At 39.2% G+C, this 16378-nt stretch overlaps 2 protein-coding genes, 1 long non-coding RNA gene and 1 other non-coding gene across 4 annotated transcripts; 2 read left to right on the top strand and 2 right to left on the bottom strand.

The window, feature by feature from the left end:
* Positions 1-1153: 1153 nt before the first annotated feature.
* LOC148919899 (uncharacterized) lies at positions 1154-14356 on the bottom strand. Its single transcript, XM_089045958.1, has 5 exons — positions 13703-14356; positions 5119-5292; positions 4515-4868; positions 4137-4374; positions 1154-3983 (listed from the first exon to the last, which is right to left on the bottom strand). The coding sequence occupies exons 1-5, from the start codon at positions 14204-14206 to the stop codon at positions 1519-1521; spliced, it is 3735 nt and encodes a 1244-aa protein (XP_088902084.1). The 5' UTR covers positions 14207-14356; the 3' UTR covers positions 1154-1518.
* LOC148919900 (uncharacterized) lies at positions 8465-11547 on the top strand. Its single transcript, XR_016124135.1, has 3 exons — positions 8465-8732; positions 8817-8948; positions 11295-11547. It is a non-coding gene; the product is annotated as an uncharacterized LOC148919900 (long non-coding RNA).
* On the bottom strand, positions 9665-11043 carry LOC148919902 (uncharacterized). Its single transcript, XM_089046150.1, has 2 exons — positions 10686-11043; positions 9665-10572 (listed from the first exon to the last, which is right to left on the bottom strand). Exons 1-2 carry the CDS (start codon positions 11041-11043, stop codon positions 9665-9667), a joined length of 1266 nt encoding a protein of 421 aa, XP_088902276.1.
* Positions 11393-11499, top strand: LOC148919901 (small nucleolar RNA R71). Its single transcript, XR_016124818.1, has one exon. It is a non-coding gene; the product is annotated as a small nucleolar RNA R71 (small nucleolar RNA).
* Positions 14357-16378: the final 2022 nt, after the last annotated feature.

Below are 16378 nucleotides of genomic sequence, written 5' to 3'. Positions count from 1 at the left end.
TCAACATTTGAGGATATGTTTAATCACAAGAGGCAGCAAAACCTTGGTTCTTTTTTTAATTAAAAAATAACACAAATTATTATCAAGTTATGACCATAAGCATAATAATCAATTGTGGAAATATTGAAAGAAACAATAGTTGGAATTAGGTGTAGATCATAAACCAATCAATCTCTCTGGTTCACTGATTTTTGGCTAGGCGGCCGTCCGGCTGAGATTTTTCATTATAAAAAAAAGGTGCATATGTACTTAACATATATGAAAGAGAATTTGCTAATAATAACAATAATGCAGTGATAATTGAAGAATTTTCAAGACTTCTAAGCTTTTTGTAGGGTAAAATTTTAGATTTAAATAGTGTTGTTTGATATTGCATTACATTTACTTATGATTTTTATTTTTCTTAAGCTTTTATTTATGTACAAAGACGCATTAGTAAGTTTTGCCAAGCCAACTATCAAATCCTAGATCCACCACTGTATCTAAGGATGCTAGATAGAATAACCAAGTGTGATTATAGGGTATGTTACGTGGTTAATTTTGCTATCAAATTCTCATGTGTGGAGATACTCCCCTAATTCTCTTGGCCCGAATCTTTGTTTGTTTTGTTTTCATTTCTTTAATAATATCATACCACTTGTTCTAAAAATAAAATAAAAAACAAAGAAAGAACAAGCTGGTTTGAAGTCTTCTAAAGAGCTTGTTTAGTCTAAGGTCCATTGGTTTAATTTGATAAATTGGGCTAGGTTTCGTCAGATTTGAAGGCTTCAAAGGGCTTTTGATTCAGCCCCACCAATTGATCTGTTCCTCTTCCTCTCTCATCGGTACGAATCCAATATCAGCACCAAATATGAGATATGACACTAGCTCAATTTAATTGAAATTATCTTATCATGTCTAGCTCACTCGATTTAATTGGATTTTACTACACTTAATTAGGAACTGTCATATAGAGACACAATAATCTTTCTTGGTTGGTTAATTGGTGACATCTTATGTATTTCATTGAATCCGATGTTAAAATAAGACAAGTCAGATATACAACTATATTGAGACTTGAAGATCCTTAAGTGTGATTCGCACCTGGCTCTGCATTAAGCCCATGTATAATCTAGGAATCATCACTAACATAACATGGCATCACAACATCAAGTTCATACATAACAAGATTCATTCATGTAGCAAATATATAATTATAATATGTTCATACATACCAAGATTCATTCACGTAGCACATATATAATTATAATATATTAACATGTGATGGCTACTTTTTGCCTCCTTTCTTCTTGGGTTTCTTGTTCTTGCCCTTTTGCTTCCCCTTGTTTCCAGTTTCATTACTGCCACATTGGGATCCAGAAGCCACATCCACTGCTTGCTTAGACTTTGGAATTGACTCTTTGGATATGCCACTTTCCTCACCTGTATTGTGGTTGTCTCTGCCACCGACGACATCATCACTCGTCTTATCAGATGCAGCACCAGTCTCTGAAGGTTCCACCGCACCAGAGTTGGATGTCAACTAAGATGACATGAATTATCACCTCCTCCTTCAGCAGATGTAGCTTGGGAAACTTGTAGGACAGGTGGTTGTTTAGGAATCAATTTTCTCAGTATGTAATCCCTGGAATGGTTGGCCTTCATGTCAACAAAGATGACATCTGAACATAAGAACCTTGAACAATCTGACCCGAAACTTGCAATTACCAAAGTATTACCAATCTTCTGAAAAGCTGCAGCTAGCAGCTTCACATTTATATTAAGAGTTTTGAGTCTCCTCTGTCTCTTAAGGGCGTCATAAAATTCCCGCGGCAGCTGCTCAGTGATATAGTCCCTTCCCAGCAAATCATAAAGTTCGTTTAGACCCATGCCAAAATTCAAATAAACCAAGCATAACATGACAAAAAATCGCAACATGAGTTGAGAATGATAGTTGTTCCAATCTGTGTTGGTCTTTTTAATCCATTCAACCATATCCGCCTTATTAAAAACACACTCCCGAACCACATAAATCACAAAATGAAAGATGTCAATTAAAGATGGTCGCGCATCACCAACACCAACCATGGAACTTACGTTGGTATCTTCCTCTTGGTATATGAGCCACTCAACAAAGCAAGAACTTGTAGTGATAGTATAACCCTGAAAGCAAGTTGCCCAAATCAAAAGGCGCTCTACAAGGTACAAAAAGCAACCAGGTGATATGTAATCATGAACCACCCTCCAGTTCGCATTATAAGTATCAACTAAAGCTCCATACAACTTCAACATTATAGACACCTCTCTCGGTTCTTGACTGGTGTTTCCAGGCCTAATATTCCCACAGAGATTCTCAATGAAAGCTTTCCATGGCGGGTGGCAGTCCAGTTTTACCACAAGCTTCTCGTATAGTTCACTATTATTCAGCTTACCGGACCCGAGAATAACCATTGCAAGCCTTCCAATCTGCCCCAAAGACAACACCTTCTCTGAGCTGGTATACTCGACTATTACTTGTTTCAGCGCATTCTTTAAAGCATCAGTTCTTCTAAGAGCAATCATATCCTCCCTCAACGAATTCCTCCAATCCAAAGGAAATATATTCGCAACAACAGTATCAGTAGAAGACTTTACATATCTCTGCAATCTCTCGGCATCTTGATTCCTTAGCTTTAAACATTTTGATTGCAAAAGATATTCTGAGATCTCACAAATATGGGTAAGACACCTGCTTTGGCAGAACATTGCATCATCAACATTTTTTATTGGAAAATTGTAAAGATTTTCAAGCTTCTCCAAAACTTCCATGCCAACAGAAAGCATTTCTGAACTCCAATAACTACAAGCAGCTGAGACAAGCTGGTGAACATTAATGGAGACCAACTTCCCATGATTTCTAAAATGTCTTTCGTCCAGACCTCGAACCCAATCAGCATCAGAGACGAGTAAAACATAGACTGGAGTAAGATTATGATACAACCTCCACACTCCCAAGTAATCCACACAAAGCTCTTTGTACCTTCTGTAATCATTAACATCTCGGTTTTCAAGGCATCCAAGATATTTGATTATGAAAGCAATTTTATCCTTCCAAAAAATCCAGAAATATATCAGTGAATCTATAGAAACCTGATTTTCAGATATTCTGCCTTCTGAACACATTATCAGATTACCATCAACCAAATCCTTTTCCCACACGTATTTATCTGCGGATGAAGAAATATGAGCATCCAATATTTTTCGAGCATATAATAATTCAACTCTCTTATGCCTCTGACAAACATTCATATAATTTTTTATCAAAGCCAAGTTACTCTGCTCATTTAACAAAATGTCAATCTCAGTGCAAACAAGCTCATAAAAGCTTTCTGTTTCCTTCTTAGCAAATGACTTGGCTTTTGATAAAAGCTCCTCCTTTTGTGAAAACTGTTGTATGGGCCAGCCCTTTCTGCCATATGACCAAAGAGAGTTTGCAAACACATAGAGTAGAATGTGTGATGACGCTTCTCTGAACTTGCCTGCCTTTCCAAGGAAATCAGCTTCAAGTAGAATATCGCCTTTCATCTTTGCAATTTCCGCAGCTTCAAGATAGTTTCCAAATTCTACTTCCAACAAAAGAAGCTCATCAAGGAGACCCAACTTCTTCAAAAAGTTCCGCATCAAAATAATAGAATGAAACTCTTTAACAAAGTTCATCATGGATCTGTGATCTGTCAACTCATAATAGTGGGATGCGCAGCTCTCCAGATATTCTTGTTCAATTTCATCCATTTCTTCACCTCTTCTAGCCACAACACAGTCCTTTATTGCATGCTTTTTCCAATACTTGATGTATTGCAAACCCATTTCAAACAGTTTTCCTTTGGCACAAGCAGTGAGACACTCAGAGAAAAAATTGCCCCTGGCATACACATCCGCAGAATCTTTATAGCATCCTGCTAGAGAAAAACATTCTCCGGCTCTTTCCAGATCAGGCACGCCATATTTGTCCAAATAAATCCTAGCTGTACCAATAAAGTTCAGAGGTTTTGACATTAAGTGGAAGTACATAGTATTACATGCAGGGGTGCAAGATGGTAAATGATGGTGAAATAAAATCTTGTACTTGAGACAAGAAATATGGGCTAAAGATATTAGATGTTGATAAGTAGTCATACCTGCTCTTTCATATTCGCCTAAATCAGAAAAGCATATGGCAGCGGAATCTGCCTTGCCTATAGCATCAAATATTTCAGCAGCTTCCCTAAGAATGGAGTTGGCCTCTTCAGGATTTGAAGTTCGCATACGGTCAGCGATAGCTTTAAGGCCGGTAGCTTTGGACCTTTTTTCCCAATATGTATCACCAGCTCTCTCAAAGCACATTGTGGCCATTTCATAGCTATGTTTGTGATAAAGCTGCAAGTAACAGTATAATGCTTGTAATGCAAGATAAAAATAATATGAATTAAGCAATACTACAACAAATGCTTCAATTTTTATCGCTTCTTTTCATCATCACTACATCTTAATTGTTACAAGGAGAAAATTATGCAAACCTTAATTCCCCGTGATTTCCACTCCTCTGGCCTGCTTGCAACTTGCATCTCCTGTGCAAGTGAATCATCCAGTTGCCTAACTTGTACAAGACATTTCTTCTTCCAATAGTCAAACATCGGTTTGGAGAGCTCTTCTACACTCTCACAAACCCACAATCTCTGTCTCGTGCGAGTAACAGCAACATATAATTGCTTCAATTCAGAGCATAGGATGTTGTGCTTAGATTCATTGAAACTTGGAAAGCACTTTGGTAATGTCGAGTCAAGTAAACCTCGTTCCTTCATGTAATCATATATGACTCTCCATTTGTTTTTCAGTGGTGATGAGCCAAAAAAGTTGTACAAGAGTACATCCTATAAAAGGGACATGAATGTTACGAATGGATAGAAATCAAAACTTTAAAAATATAGTAAACATTTAACGGACTGAATGTATTATGATATAAAAAATAAATAAATAAATAAAAAAACTAGCTACAAAAAAGAATTTGCAAGGGAAAAGGAGAAAATATCAGATCATGCTACTGTGTGATAATAGCTTCTCTAACTCTTAAGGCTTCAAAAGAAAAAAACAAAGAAATAAGTAAATAAATATTGTAATCACCTGGAACTCAAGGCCCTTGCACCCCACAATGGTGAGGACAAGAGCATGCCTCCCAACAAACATGGAAACTTCTTTCTTTGCACCATCATCTCGCACCAAAATAACCTGCTCCGCACCGAAGCCAACTATATTTCCAATACCAGTTCCACTATTTCCAAATATTTTTATGATTGCTGATAGGATTTTTAGTACCTGCGCAAACAGGGTTAAAATCACTGAAAATACTTGCAAGAATACAAGGTAATTGTAGTATAAATGCTCATGCAAGGTCGTTGTCCCCAAAGATTGTTTGACTAATCTGTAATTAAACTAACTCTTAATTAATAACTAAAATAGATTTTATCAAAGATTTGAAGTTTACGAATTTGAAAAAGATTAACTAACAGTAAAAGAAATCTGAAAGTTGGGAAATATTAACAAAGAAGAAAAACGATTTCTTTTTAAAGACTAAGAATTTAGAAAACTAGGGTTTAGCCAACACCATCGCAATCCTATGCAATTCTATCAATTACTTATGAATTTCCACATATATGCTTTGAAGGTTAGGTTTTCCTAATGCATATTTTCCTTGTGATGTTCAAGCACGTATATCTAACATGCAATCCGTCTGTGATGTTCAGATCAAATCTAAACATGCAACACTCATTAAGTTTTGTGAAAACCCTTTGAAAACCATGCAACCCTTAAGAGCGTGATGTTCGCCTTAAGTGAACTTACAATTACTAATCACAAGAAGCCCTCCTCAATTTCAGGGTGATGTTCCAACAGAAATTGCATCAAATTACTTGTCTACATATCCTAATGGTGATCAGTCATTAAAATAGATAGATAGTTTTAAACACAGTGATTAATAATTCAAAGCAAACATGCATTCATTCATAAGCAGATTAATAAAACTACATATTCATGCTAGGCTTACGGCCTCGCCCTAGCAAAGGGAATTAGTTACACATAATCATAATTGAAATCCAAGAAAATATCATTCGAATGAGTAAGAATGAAAACACCTGAAAGTAGCGAAAATCCAAAACCCTAGCAATTCCTCCAAAAGCCAAAAAGAAGTTCTAAAAGGAGCTGCTAAATTGCAGTGAAAAGAAGCTTAAATACCTCCTAAAACCTAGCTACCCAATCCCCACAAGGAAATTAAGTTAAAATAAAATCAGACTAGGAAATAAAGTCCAAATTGGATTAGGAGAATCTGCCCAAATCTGCCCAGCCACGTTTTGGTCTCAAATCTCCTCCAAATCTGGCCCAAGATAGCTCGTTTTAAAGATAAAATAATTCCGAACACTTCTCCAGAAGGCCACGAACCCATCCGAGGTCATCTTGGGCTCCAAAAACGCAATATAAGCCCAAAACGTCACTATTCCAGCACTGCACATCGCTCCTTCATTTATTCACCAGGAAATCATCGCTTAGTGTAAAAGTCTGATATTTTGATACGATCAAGCTAAGTGACTCACGTACGTCCTCCAACTGGAATTACTCCAAAATTCGTCCATTTGATTATGTTTTGCTCCAGAGAGAGTCGAAAGTCCTATATTGAAAATATAATTCAAAGTATCAAAATTCTTCCAAAATATTAACCAAAATATACTAAGAATAGGGTTAAATATATAATATAAAATCGACTCATCAAAATACCCCCAAACTTAGCTTTTCGCTTGTCCTCAAGCAAAACAAGACTCAAACAAAAAATAAGAACTTAACAAACTGGACACTTGACCAACACTTAACCAGGATAAAATTTCCACCTTCAAGTTGCAATGCATAGCAAATTTTAAAAACTAGAACATCTTTTCAATAGATCCAAGTAATCCCACCACAGAGCCTAAGCTATTTAGAATCAATTAGAAAAGAATTCACAAACTTCCTTCGGTGTAAAGTGAACCATCATAGTTAAAGAGACTTGACTAAAACCCTTATCTCTCATCCCTTTTATTCATACTTCACATATATTTCTTTTCTTTCTTTTTTTTTCTCTTTTTTTTTTTCAGTAATAGTAGTGGTTGTGCAATGTTGGTTCCCTTAAGCTTTCAATTCAACCCATGTAGCGAGCTTTAGGTCAATGACTCCCAAACCACTAAGGCTTTAGGGCACTAGGTGTAGAACACCCCTAAGGACTTATTAACTCAAGCTGAAAAGGCTACGAAACCAACTAACCACCCTGCCTCATGCCAAAAACTCTACGATTTAACTCGAGAATCACTGCTGATTAGGCAAGACTGGCCCGGTTACTAGGCAAAGCTTCGGGTGAGGCAATTATTACTTTATAACACAAACTAACTTATTTATATAGAACAAAAATTAAAACACACTGGGACAAACAATAAGTATTTCAATCGTACTCCCCACAAACCATGTTGGTGTGATGTGCAAATTTCAGAGTATAATTCATGAATTAGTATCTAAGTAACAATAAACAGAAAAGACTCTATTGTGGGACTAATCTTCACCATGTCTATTTGTTCTAAAGTTTAAAATAATCTATGGATATTAACTTAAAAACGAAAATTTTAAACAAGACTCAAAAAAATAAAAAATAAAAAAACTAAAATTTACTTTCCTACCCCCAAACTTAAATCACACATTGTCCTCAAGGTGTGGAAAATAAGCAAAAGAAACAAGAGTAGACCAAACAACTAAATCCTAGAAAATGGAAATAAAAAATAAAGAAAACACTCTAGGAAAAGAAACTAGGAAAGCAAAAGAGAATAACAAAAATAAATAAAGAAAATAAAGTAAGGCAGAAAATGAGAAAACAATAAAAGAAAAGAAAAGGGAAAGAAAATAACCAGAAATTTGACACCACAGGGGTTGAAGGCGAGGACAGGAGCGGAGATCTTGCATAGAGGCGCTGACCAACTCCTCCAACTCCGCACTTGTGTCAAACTCGGGCAGATATAATATAATGGGGTAGTAGTCGGTTCCTTTTCACAAACTGAGCTGCTTCGTCATTTCTCTCAAACCCTCTGTTGCTTCGTCATTTCTCTCAAACCCAAAGTCCGTTTCTTCTTCTTAGCCTTGTGAAAAATCTCTGCGACTTCATCATTTCTCTCAAACCCAAAGTCCGTTTCTTCTTCTTAGCCTTGTGAAAAATCTCTGCGGCTTCGTCATTTCTCTCAAACCCAAAGTCCGTTTCTTCTTCTGTCAAAATCGAAACCAGCATCTCTGTTGGATTCCCAACCCAAATTCGAATGCTTTGTAGATCTCATAGCAAGGACTCGCTTGGGTCATCATCGCCTTTTCCACGCTGCTTCATACTCACTCTGTCAAAAGCCCCCAAATTTTCTCTTCTCTGTTCAATAGGGGGATAGAACACTTACGGTGACCCGCCTATCGAAATATAAAGCATCGGTTTGGGTTCCTCGTGCAATGGCTCCGTTACTAGCTGGGGCACGAGCAGAGTTTACAACACAATTTGTGTTTACAAATGGGTCTGTTGTTTCTGTTGATTGGCTCCATGCGAATAAGGAGCCTGATCTGAAGGTGGAGGATGCCTCTTGGTACATGCCTCTGTCTCAAACCTCTGCCAGCACCGTCACTAACGTTCACCCGCATCCATGATGGTCCTCGATCTCGCAGCATCAGTGCCTTCCGATATCCATCCGAAGGTAAGAGTAATTCCAGAATTTATGTTGGATCCTGATCTGTAAAAATGTGTGATATGTAGAGATGTGTGGTCTTTGCCCCTGCAGGTACTCATATTGGTGCTCATTGTGTAAGGTCTGCGGATCCAAGAGAGATTCAAGGAAAGGGCAATAAACACACAAGCTCAAAAGACAAAACAGCAAAAAGCCCTGAGGACCCCCAATCCGTGCATCTCATAGGTATAATTTGAATCCTGCAAATTTGTGTTGTTGGAAATTTGGTAGACTTTCTTTGGTGCAGGATTCCACCTAAGATTCTTCGTGTTTGATGTGTCTGCTGATTGTTGTGTCGGTCCACTGTGTAGACTTGCTCTTTGAGTGCGGATTCCGACCTAGGATTTTTCTGCTTTTGATGTTTGCTGCTGATTGTTGTGTCCTGCATTGAATCAATGGTGTGTTAGGAATAGAAAGAAAATAAAAACATCTAGTTAAAGAAAACAACAAATATATATATATATATTTTTAAATTAAAAGGAGTAAAGAGTTTAGAAAAATTGGGTTGCCTCCCAATAAGCGCTTTATTTTAAGTCTGTAGCTAGACTTTGCAGAAGCATGGTGGTCAAATCACTGGTTCCTTCAGAGTCAAAGACTCGTTTGCGGTGTCAAAGGGTGTCTCCACGTAGGGTTTCAGCCTGTGACCGTTGACCTTGAATGTGTTGCCTTGAGCTTCATTAGTGATTTGAACTGCTCCATGAGGAAAAATTTGAGTCACCAGGTAGGGTCCAGTCCAGCGAGATTTTAATTTCTTTGGAAATAACTTGAGCCTTGAATTGAATGTTAGAACCTTTTGTCCTGGCTGAAATTCCTTCCGTAAAATCTGATTGTCATGAAATGCCTTCGTTCTTTCCTTGTAGATGCGAGAACTATTATAAGCACCTTGACGAATTTCCTCTAGCTTATTGAACTGCAATTTTCGCTTTTTCCCAAGCAAACGGTTTATCAGATTGACCCGTTTTTGAATTGGCATAAAAATTGTCTTGAACCATACTGTCTACCACATCAATGCGCATGCATTCTTGCTGTTCAGCAGGACGTTTTACTGCCTCAAACAAATTAAACACCACAAATTGGTCTTGAACCCTTAGAGTCAATGTTCCAGCTTCCACATCAATTAAAGTCCTAGCAGTTGCCATAAATGGCCTCCCTAAAATAATAGGTGTTTGAAGGTCTTCATCCATGTCTAGAACCACGAAATCCGCCGGTAGATAAAGATTATCAACCTTTATAATTAGATCTTCAATAACACCTCTTGGATAAGTGATTGAACGGTCAGCCAGTTGAAGTATCATTGATGTAGGCTTTAAATCTCCTTGCCCCAATCGCTGGAAAACAGAAAAAGGCATCAAATTAATACTTGCACCCAAATCAATTAAAGCACTTTTAAAATTAGAATTTCCAATAGTGCAAGAAATATTAAAACTCCCTGGATCTTTTTTCTTAGGTGGCAATTTGTGTAGCAACACTGCACTACATTGTTCTGTCAAAACGACTTTGTCCAAATCTGAAAACTTCTTTTTGCTGCTGCAAACTTCCTTAAAAAATTTGGCATATGATGGAATTTTCTTGATTGCATCCAGTAATGGAATGTTGATTTGAACCTTGGATAATGTCTGCATAAAGTCCTTGAGTTGCTGGTCCTTTGCTTTTGGCTTCAAACGTTCTGGATATGGAATTGGGGCCTCATAAACACGCTCAGGAACTTGTTTTGGAACAGTTTCTGGATCTGCCCGTTTATGTTTTTCTGCAGTTTTGGCGGTTCTGCTGCTGCAAAATTTTCTATATTGTCCTCCACTGCCTGTTGCTCCTTTTCAATGCTATTTTCACGATTGTCATAGCTTTTTCCACAACGTAAAGTCCGAACAACGTTGCAAACTTCACGTCCATTTGGATTAGGAATTGTTTGACTAGGAAATTTGCCTTTGTCTCTGTCTGAAATCTGTGCAGCTAAATGGCCAAATTGTTGCTCCAAATTTTTAATTGATGCTTCAACATTTTGAAATCTTTGATTGTTACCCTCGATGAATGATTGAGTTGTTGCTGCCAATTTAGCTAGTTGATCATCCAGAGATGGTTTGGAGGGAACAAAAGGTTTTTGGGCATGTTGGAATGGTTTTGCATTATTCTGATTGTCACCCCATTTGAAATTAGGATGATCCTTCCATCCTGGATTGTAATGATTGGCATATGCATCATTTCTAGGCCTTTGATAGCTGTTCATCATATTGACATGTTGTTCAACAAGCTCTGGGTAGGAGTCTCTATGTGGGCAGCCCATTATGTCGTGTGTAGCCATGCTGCGAGATAGTACAAACTGTTGTTGCAGGTGGCTGCTGTGTAGAACTTGCCATCTGTTGTAGAATAATGTCAAACTTTGCATCAATTTTCTTCTCCATTTGTGCCATTTGTGCAGACATGTTAGGAGATCCTGCTGATAACTCAAAAATTCCCCTTTTCGTGAATGTTCTGCTGCCCATTGTTGAGATTCTGTAGCCATCATATCAAATAATTCAAATGCTTCTCTTGCAGATTTATTTGACAACGATCCTCCAGCTGATGCATTCACATGACTCTTAGATGTTGGATTAAGCCCATCAAAGAAAATATTCATCTGTGTATCTGAATCAATATTAACATGTGGACACTTTATGTACATCTCTGTATATCTTTCCCATGCTTCATGAAACTCTTCATTAGGCTTCTGTGTAAATGTCAAAATCTCTCTCTTGTAATTCAATGTCTTGGATGCTGGATAATATTTGTTCAGGAATTTTGTGTGTAACTGCTGCCAAGTAGTAATGCTATTAGCTGGTAGAGTAAATAACCAAGTTTCTGCCTTGTCTTTCAAAGTGAAAGGAAAAAGACGTAACTTGATAGCTTCAGCAGAAAAACCCTAATCAAAATATTCTTGCAACCCACAATAAATTTTGCAATATGTATGTTTGCATCTTCATTAGGCAGCCCACGGAATGTTGGTAAAATCTCAAGCATGTGGTGCTTGATCTCGAATGAATCACCCTCTTCCTGGGTCGGATAGACTATGCAATTAGGAACATCGGCACGGGCTGCCAATGACTCTCGAGTGGTACACTGCTGCAGGTAATTCTAACGCCATGTTACCCTCGTCTACAAACAAATTCTGCAGAAAAGTGTCCTGCAGCGATCCCAGCCCAATTAACTTCTCTTCATGCATGCGAGTGCGCTCTGTTCGATCAAATGTATAAGATGTGCAGTTCTGATCTTATGCGGACCATGCGGTTTGCAGAATCGAAACATAAGCAAAATCGCTTTCAATTTTTTTTTTTAATATTAATATTTTGACGAAAATTAAAAAATAAATAAATAAATATATATATATATATATAAAATAATATAAAATAAAAAAAAGAAAAAGTGTAAACAAAATCAACTAAGAATATGATAAAAACAAATTAGTTAAAACAATCCCCGGCAACGGCGCCAATTTCTTGATAGGATTTTTAGTACCTGCGCAAACAGGGTTAAAATCACTGAAAATACTTGCAAGAATACAAGGTAATTGTAGTATAAATGCTCATGCAAGGTCGTTGTCCCCAAAGATTGTTTGACTAATCTGTAATTAAACTAACTCTTAATTAATAACTAAAATAGATTTTATCAAAGATTTGAAGTTTACAATTTGAAAAGATTAACTAACAGTAAAAGAAATCAAAGTTGGGAAATAATAACAAAGAAGAAAAACGATTTCTTTTTAAAGACTAAAATTTAGAAAACTAGGGTTTAGCCAACACCATCGCAATCCTATGCAATTCTATCAATTACTTATGAATTTCCACATATATGCTTTGAAGGTTAGGTTTTCCTAATGCATATTTTCCTTGTGATGTTCAAGCGAAAACGTATATCTAACATGCAATCCGTCTGTGATGTTCAGATCAAATCTAAACATGCAACACTCATTAAGTTTTGTGAAAACCCTTTGGAAAACCATGCAACCCTTAAGAGCGTGATGTTCGCCTTAAGTGAACTTACAATTACTAATCACAAGAAGCCCTCCTCAATTTCAGGGTGATGTTCCAACAGAAATTGCATCAAATTACTTGTCTACATATCCTAATGGTGATCAGTCATTAAAATAGATAGATAGTTTTAAACACAGTGATTAATAATTCAAAGCAAACATGCATTCATTCATAAGCAGATTAATAAAACTACATATTCATGCTAGGCTTACGGCCTCGCCCTAGCAAAGGGAATTAGTTACACATAATCATAATTGAAATCCAAGAAAATATCATTCGAATGAGTAAGAATGAAAACACCTGAAAGTAGCGAAAATCCAAAACCCTAGCAATTCCTCCAAAAGCCAAAAAGAAGTTCTAAAAGGAGCTGCTAAATTGCAGTGAAAAGAAGCTTAAATACCTCCTAAAACCTAGCTACCCAATCCCCACAAGGAAATTAAGTTAAAATAAAATCAGACTAGGAAATAAAGTTCAAATTGGATTAGGAGAATCTGCCCAAATCTGCCCAGCCACGTTTTGGTCTCAAATCTCCTCTAAATCTGGCCCAAGATAGCTCGTTTTAAAGATAAAATAATTCCGAACACTTCTCCAGAAGGCCACGAACCCATCCGAGGTCATCTTGGGCTCCAAAAACGCAATATAAGCCCAAAACGTCACTATTCCAGCACTGCACATCGCTCCTTCATTTATTCACCAGGAAATCATCGCTTAGTGTAAAAGTCTGATATTTTGATACGATCAAGCTAAGTGACTCACGTACGTCCTCCAACTGGAATTACTCCAAAATTCGTCCATTTGATTATGTTTTGCTCCAGAGAGAGTCGAAAGTCCTATATTGAAAATATAATTCAAAGTATCAAAATTCTTCCAAAATATTAACCAAAATATACTAAGAATAGGGTTAAATATATAATAGAAAATCGACTCATCAATTGCATTCTCATTTTCTCCAGATTCAAGCAAAATTGGAGCTTCCCCATAAACAAGACTGGTTTCAGGGTCTAAAACATCAATAGAGTGAGGAAAAAACCGATAAATGAGTTCAATAATGCTCTGTGATAACTTTACTATACCAGAATGGGTACGGAAATTTTGAGTCAAATGAAACATTTTTGAAATTTGTCCCTTTTCTTTTCTTTCTTCAAGCTTATTGCTTCTTGATTCCAACACAAACTTCTTGTGGAACAAATGTCGTATATCTTGGAACCTAAAATCAATACCCCTTGCAATTGTTTGTGCTGTATCACCAGAAAAAATAAATCCCTCTTCAATATTGATGCACATATGTTTAAACAGAGCAATTTGACTCAATGTGAGATCTTGAACCTCATCGATATAAACAAAGTCCATTTGATCACCCCCATATTTTTCATGCCTAAGACGATGGTGAAGATCAATTACAAAATCAGCCAGATCAAATTCACCATTTTTCATCTTCATTTTTTCATAAGCCTGAAATATATCGTATATTGCTTCTCTCTTTTGCTTGCTTAAATTGGAACCCCGGCTCTCTGACAATGAACATAATCCTGGCGATTGAGTTTACCATCACCTGCTTCCATAGCTTCCAAACCACCTTTAATATGAGATATTATCATTGGCGAAAAATGGTTTGGTACTTTCGCGTAACTTAGTGATTAGGTCTCTTCGATCAGATGTCCTCGGTAGCGTGTGCGATCTGTAAGAAAGCAAACGACGGTAATCCTAGGGCACCGGTGTGGTACCGGCCGAAGGCTCTCCGATGCTTAAGTAAATGCGGATTTAATAAGTTTGAACTTCAGATTAATAGGCAGTATGCCGTAAGTCCTGATTGATTACCTTCAAGCCTGGGATGGGTGTCCTCTTTTATAGGCCTTGGGAGGTGTGCAATTTGTTGAGAGTTTCGATGTGGGACTCTGGGCGTCAATTGTGAGACGCCACGCGTCCGTGGCGGGTTGCCTAATGTTGCGATCGGTAGGCTTGGTACCGAAGGTGGGTGCCGAAGGCATTCGTAGCCCTGGTTTGTTCCACGTGTTTGGTATTCATTGGCTGTTCATTTTGGTATAAACAGAGTCCCCAAGTCCCTTGCGAGAGTCTTGGAAGGGATTTGCGTTGTCCTCGGAAGGACCACGGCCCTACCGTTCGGTAACTCGATCTAGGGAAGGGCCGGACATTGTCCCATCCGCATCATTAGTTCAGAGGCGAAGTTAGAAAGTCGCCGAGTTGTGGGTGAAGGGCGCCTGGCGCCGACTTCGCGCCTCGCGTGCCGTCCGTTACCCTTTGGATGAGCGACACGTGGCACGCGGTGATGATGGCGCGCGCGCATTAATCGCGCCGCTTGGTTTTCGAGAATACCGTTGTCGAGCTTCCCCTATAAATAGAGATGACCGGTGGTGAATTCACTTTGCATTCTGCGAAGTGAGAGCTCCATCGAGGCGATTTCCGGCGAGTGCTAACGGCGGTCGGCGATTTCCGCGAGTGCTAACGGTAACGAGCGATTTCGGTGCTTGCCAATCGATAGGAAAGGCCTTCCGTGCTCAGCGATCAAGTAGTAGCGTCGCGTCCACCTCCGAAGCTAAACAAAGGTACCGTTCGGTAGCCCTACTTTTCCATCTCTATATTCCCTAAGAGTTTACGTCCTTCCTTGGTTTGAACTAGACTGGCCATAGGGTTTCAATCGGTAGTCTAGTCGCCATAGGTGGTGATGTAGGGGTCGGTAGGATAGCAAACGGCATGAGTCTTAGTTTCCCTTTTTGCCTGTTTTTGTAGATGTCGATAGCGAGTCATTCTCCGAGCGCGAGCCCAATGCGTTCGACGAGGAGTCATCGGACGGTCTCTTTGACTCCGACGTTGAAGCGGTGGGGGCCGATGCCGAGGAGGGGAGTGATGCCGATGTCGAGATACTCGGCGAAAGGCCCACCAGTCCCCACGCATGGTATCGGGAAGGGTTTATGACCGCTCGGTGCCGTTGTCTATCATATATAGCGGACGGTCGCCACGTGGGGCTCGGCGCCCTGGGGTGGCGGCGGTGGTAGCGCCGATGGCCTCCACTTCCGGCCGTGGTGAGGTGGCTGCCGAACCGCCCAACCGGCCGAGAGTGTCCGTAGTCTACAGCAATCCCGGTGCGATGGGGTTCGAAGGAGCTTGTCTTGGCGTCGATTATCTGGGCGAGCAGAATCACCGAAAGGGAGATTGCGAAGTTTCGGGCGGAGTATTTCATCCCGATTCGGTAGGTATGAGGATTACGAGCCCTACCGAATCCTTAAGCGATCCGAAGGACGGCGAGGTTGTCTTCTTCACGGGACGTGCTTCGCAAGGGTGAGGCTCCTCGCAGCCCGCCGTTCAGAGGATCTTGGCGCAAATAGGCTACGCTCTGGCGTTTAATCCCAACGGGTGGCGCGATGGGGTAGTCACGACCTTTGGCATGGCGGGAAGGAGAACCCTCGTATGAGCGGTTCTCCCACATGCAGTCACGAAGTCGGAGTCGCCGATCACGGGCTGGGTCGGGCCAATTGCACGAAGGCTACCGAGCGCGGTCGCCGTCGATCGCGTCCGACTTCACGAAGACGTGGAAGCGGCGGGTGCTCTTGTCCGGCGATCGAGTCGCCTCGGGACACCGTCCGTTTCCATATC

This window comes from Prunus mume, linkage group LG2 (assembly GCF_029339155.1).
Source record: "Prunus mume cultivar Tortuosa linkage group LG2, ASM2933915v1, whole genome shotgun sequence".
NCBI classification, from domain to species: domain Eukaryota; kingdom Viridiplantae; phylum Streptophyta; class Magnoliopsida; order Rosales; family Rosaceae; genus Prunus; species Prunus mume.
Note: the sequence above shows the minus strand (reverse complement) of the source record. Positions and strands in the feature narration are given on the sequence as shown.

Coding starts and splice junctions, on each gene's coding strand:
- LOC148919899 (XM_089045958.1), bottom strand. CDS start 14,206: ATGAAGATGAAAAATGGTGAATTTGATCTGGCTGATTTTGTAATTGAT. Junction 5,293..13,702: donor AATCTGGAGAAAATGAGAAT/GCAATTGATGAG, acceptor AAAATCCTATCA/GCAATCATAAAAATATTTGG. Junction 4,375..4,514: donor GGAAATCACGGGGAATTAAG/GTTTGCATAATT, acceptor TGTTACTTGCAG/CTTTATCACAAACATAGCTA.
- LOC148919902 (XM_089046150.1), bottom strand. CDS start 11,043: ATGGGCTGCCCACATAGAGACTCCTACCCAGAGCTTGTTGAACAACAT. Junction 10,573..10,685: donor GATTTCAGACAGAGACAAAG/GCAAATTTCCTA, acceptor AGCATTGAAAAG/GAGCAACAGGCAGTGGAGGA.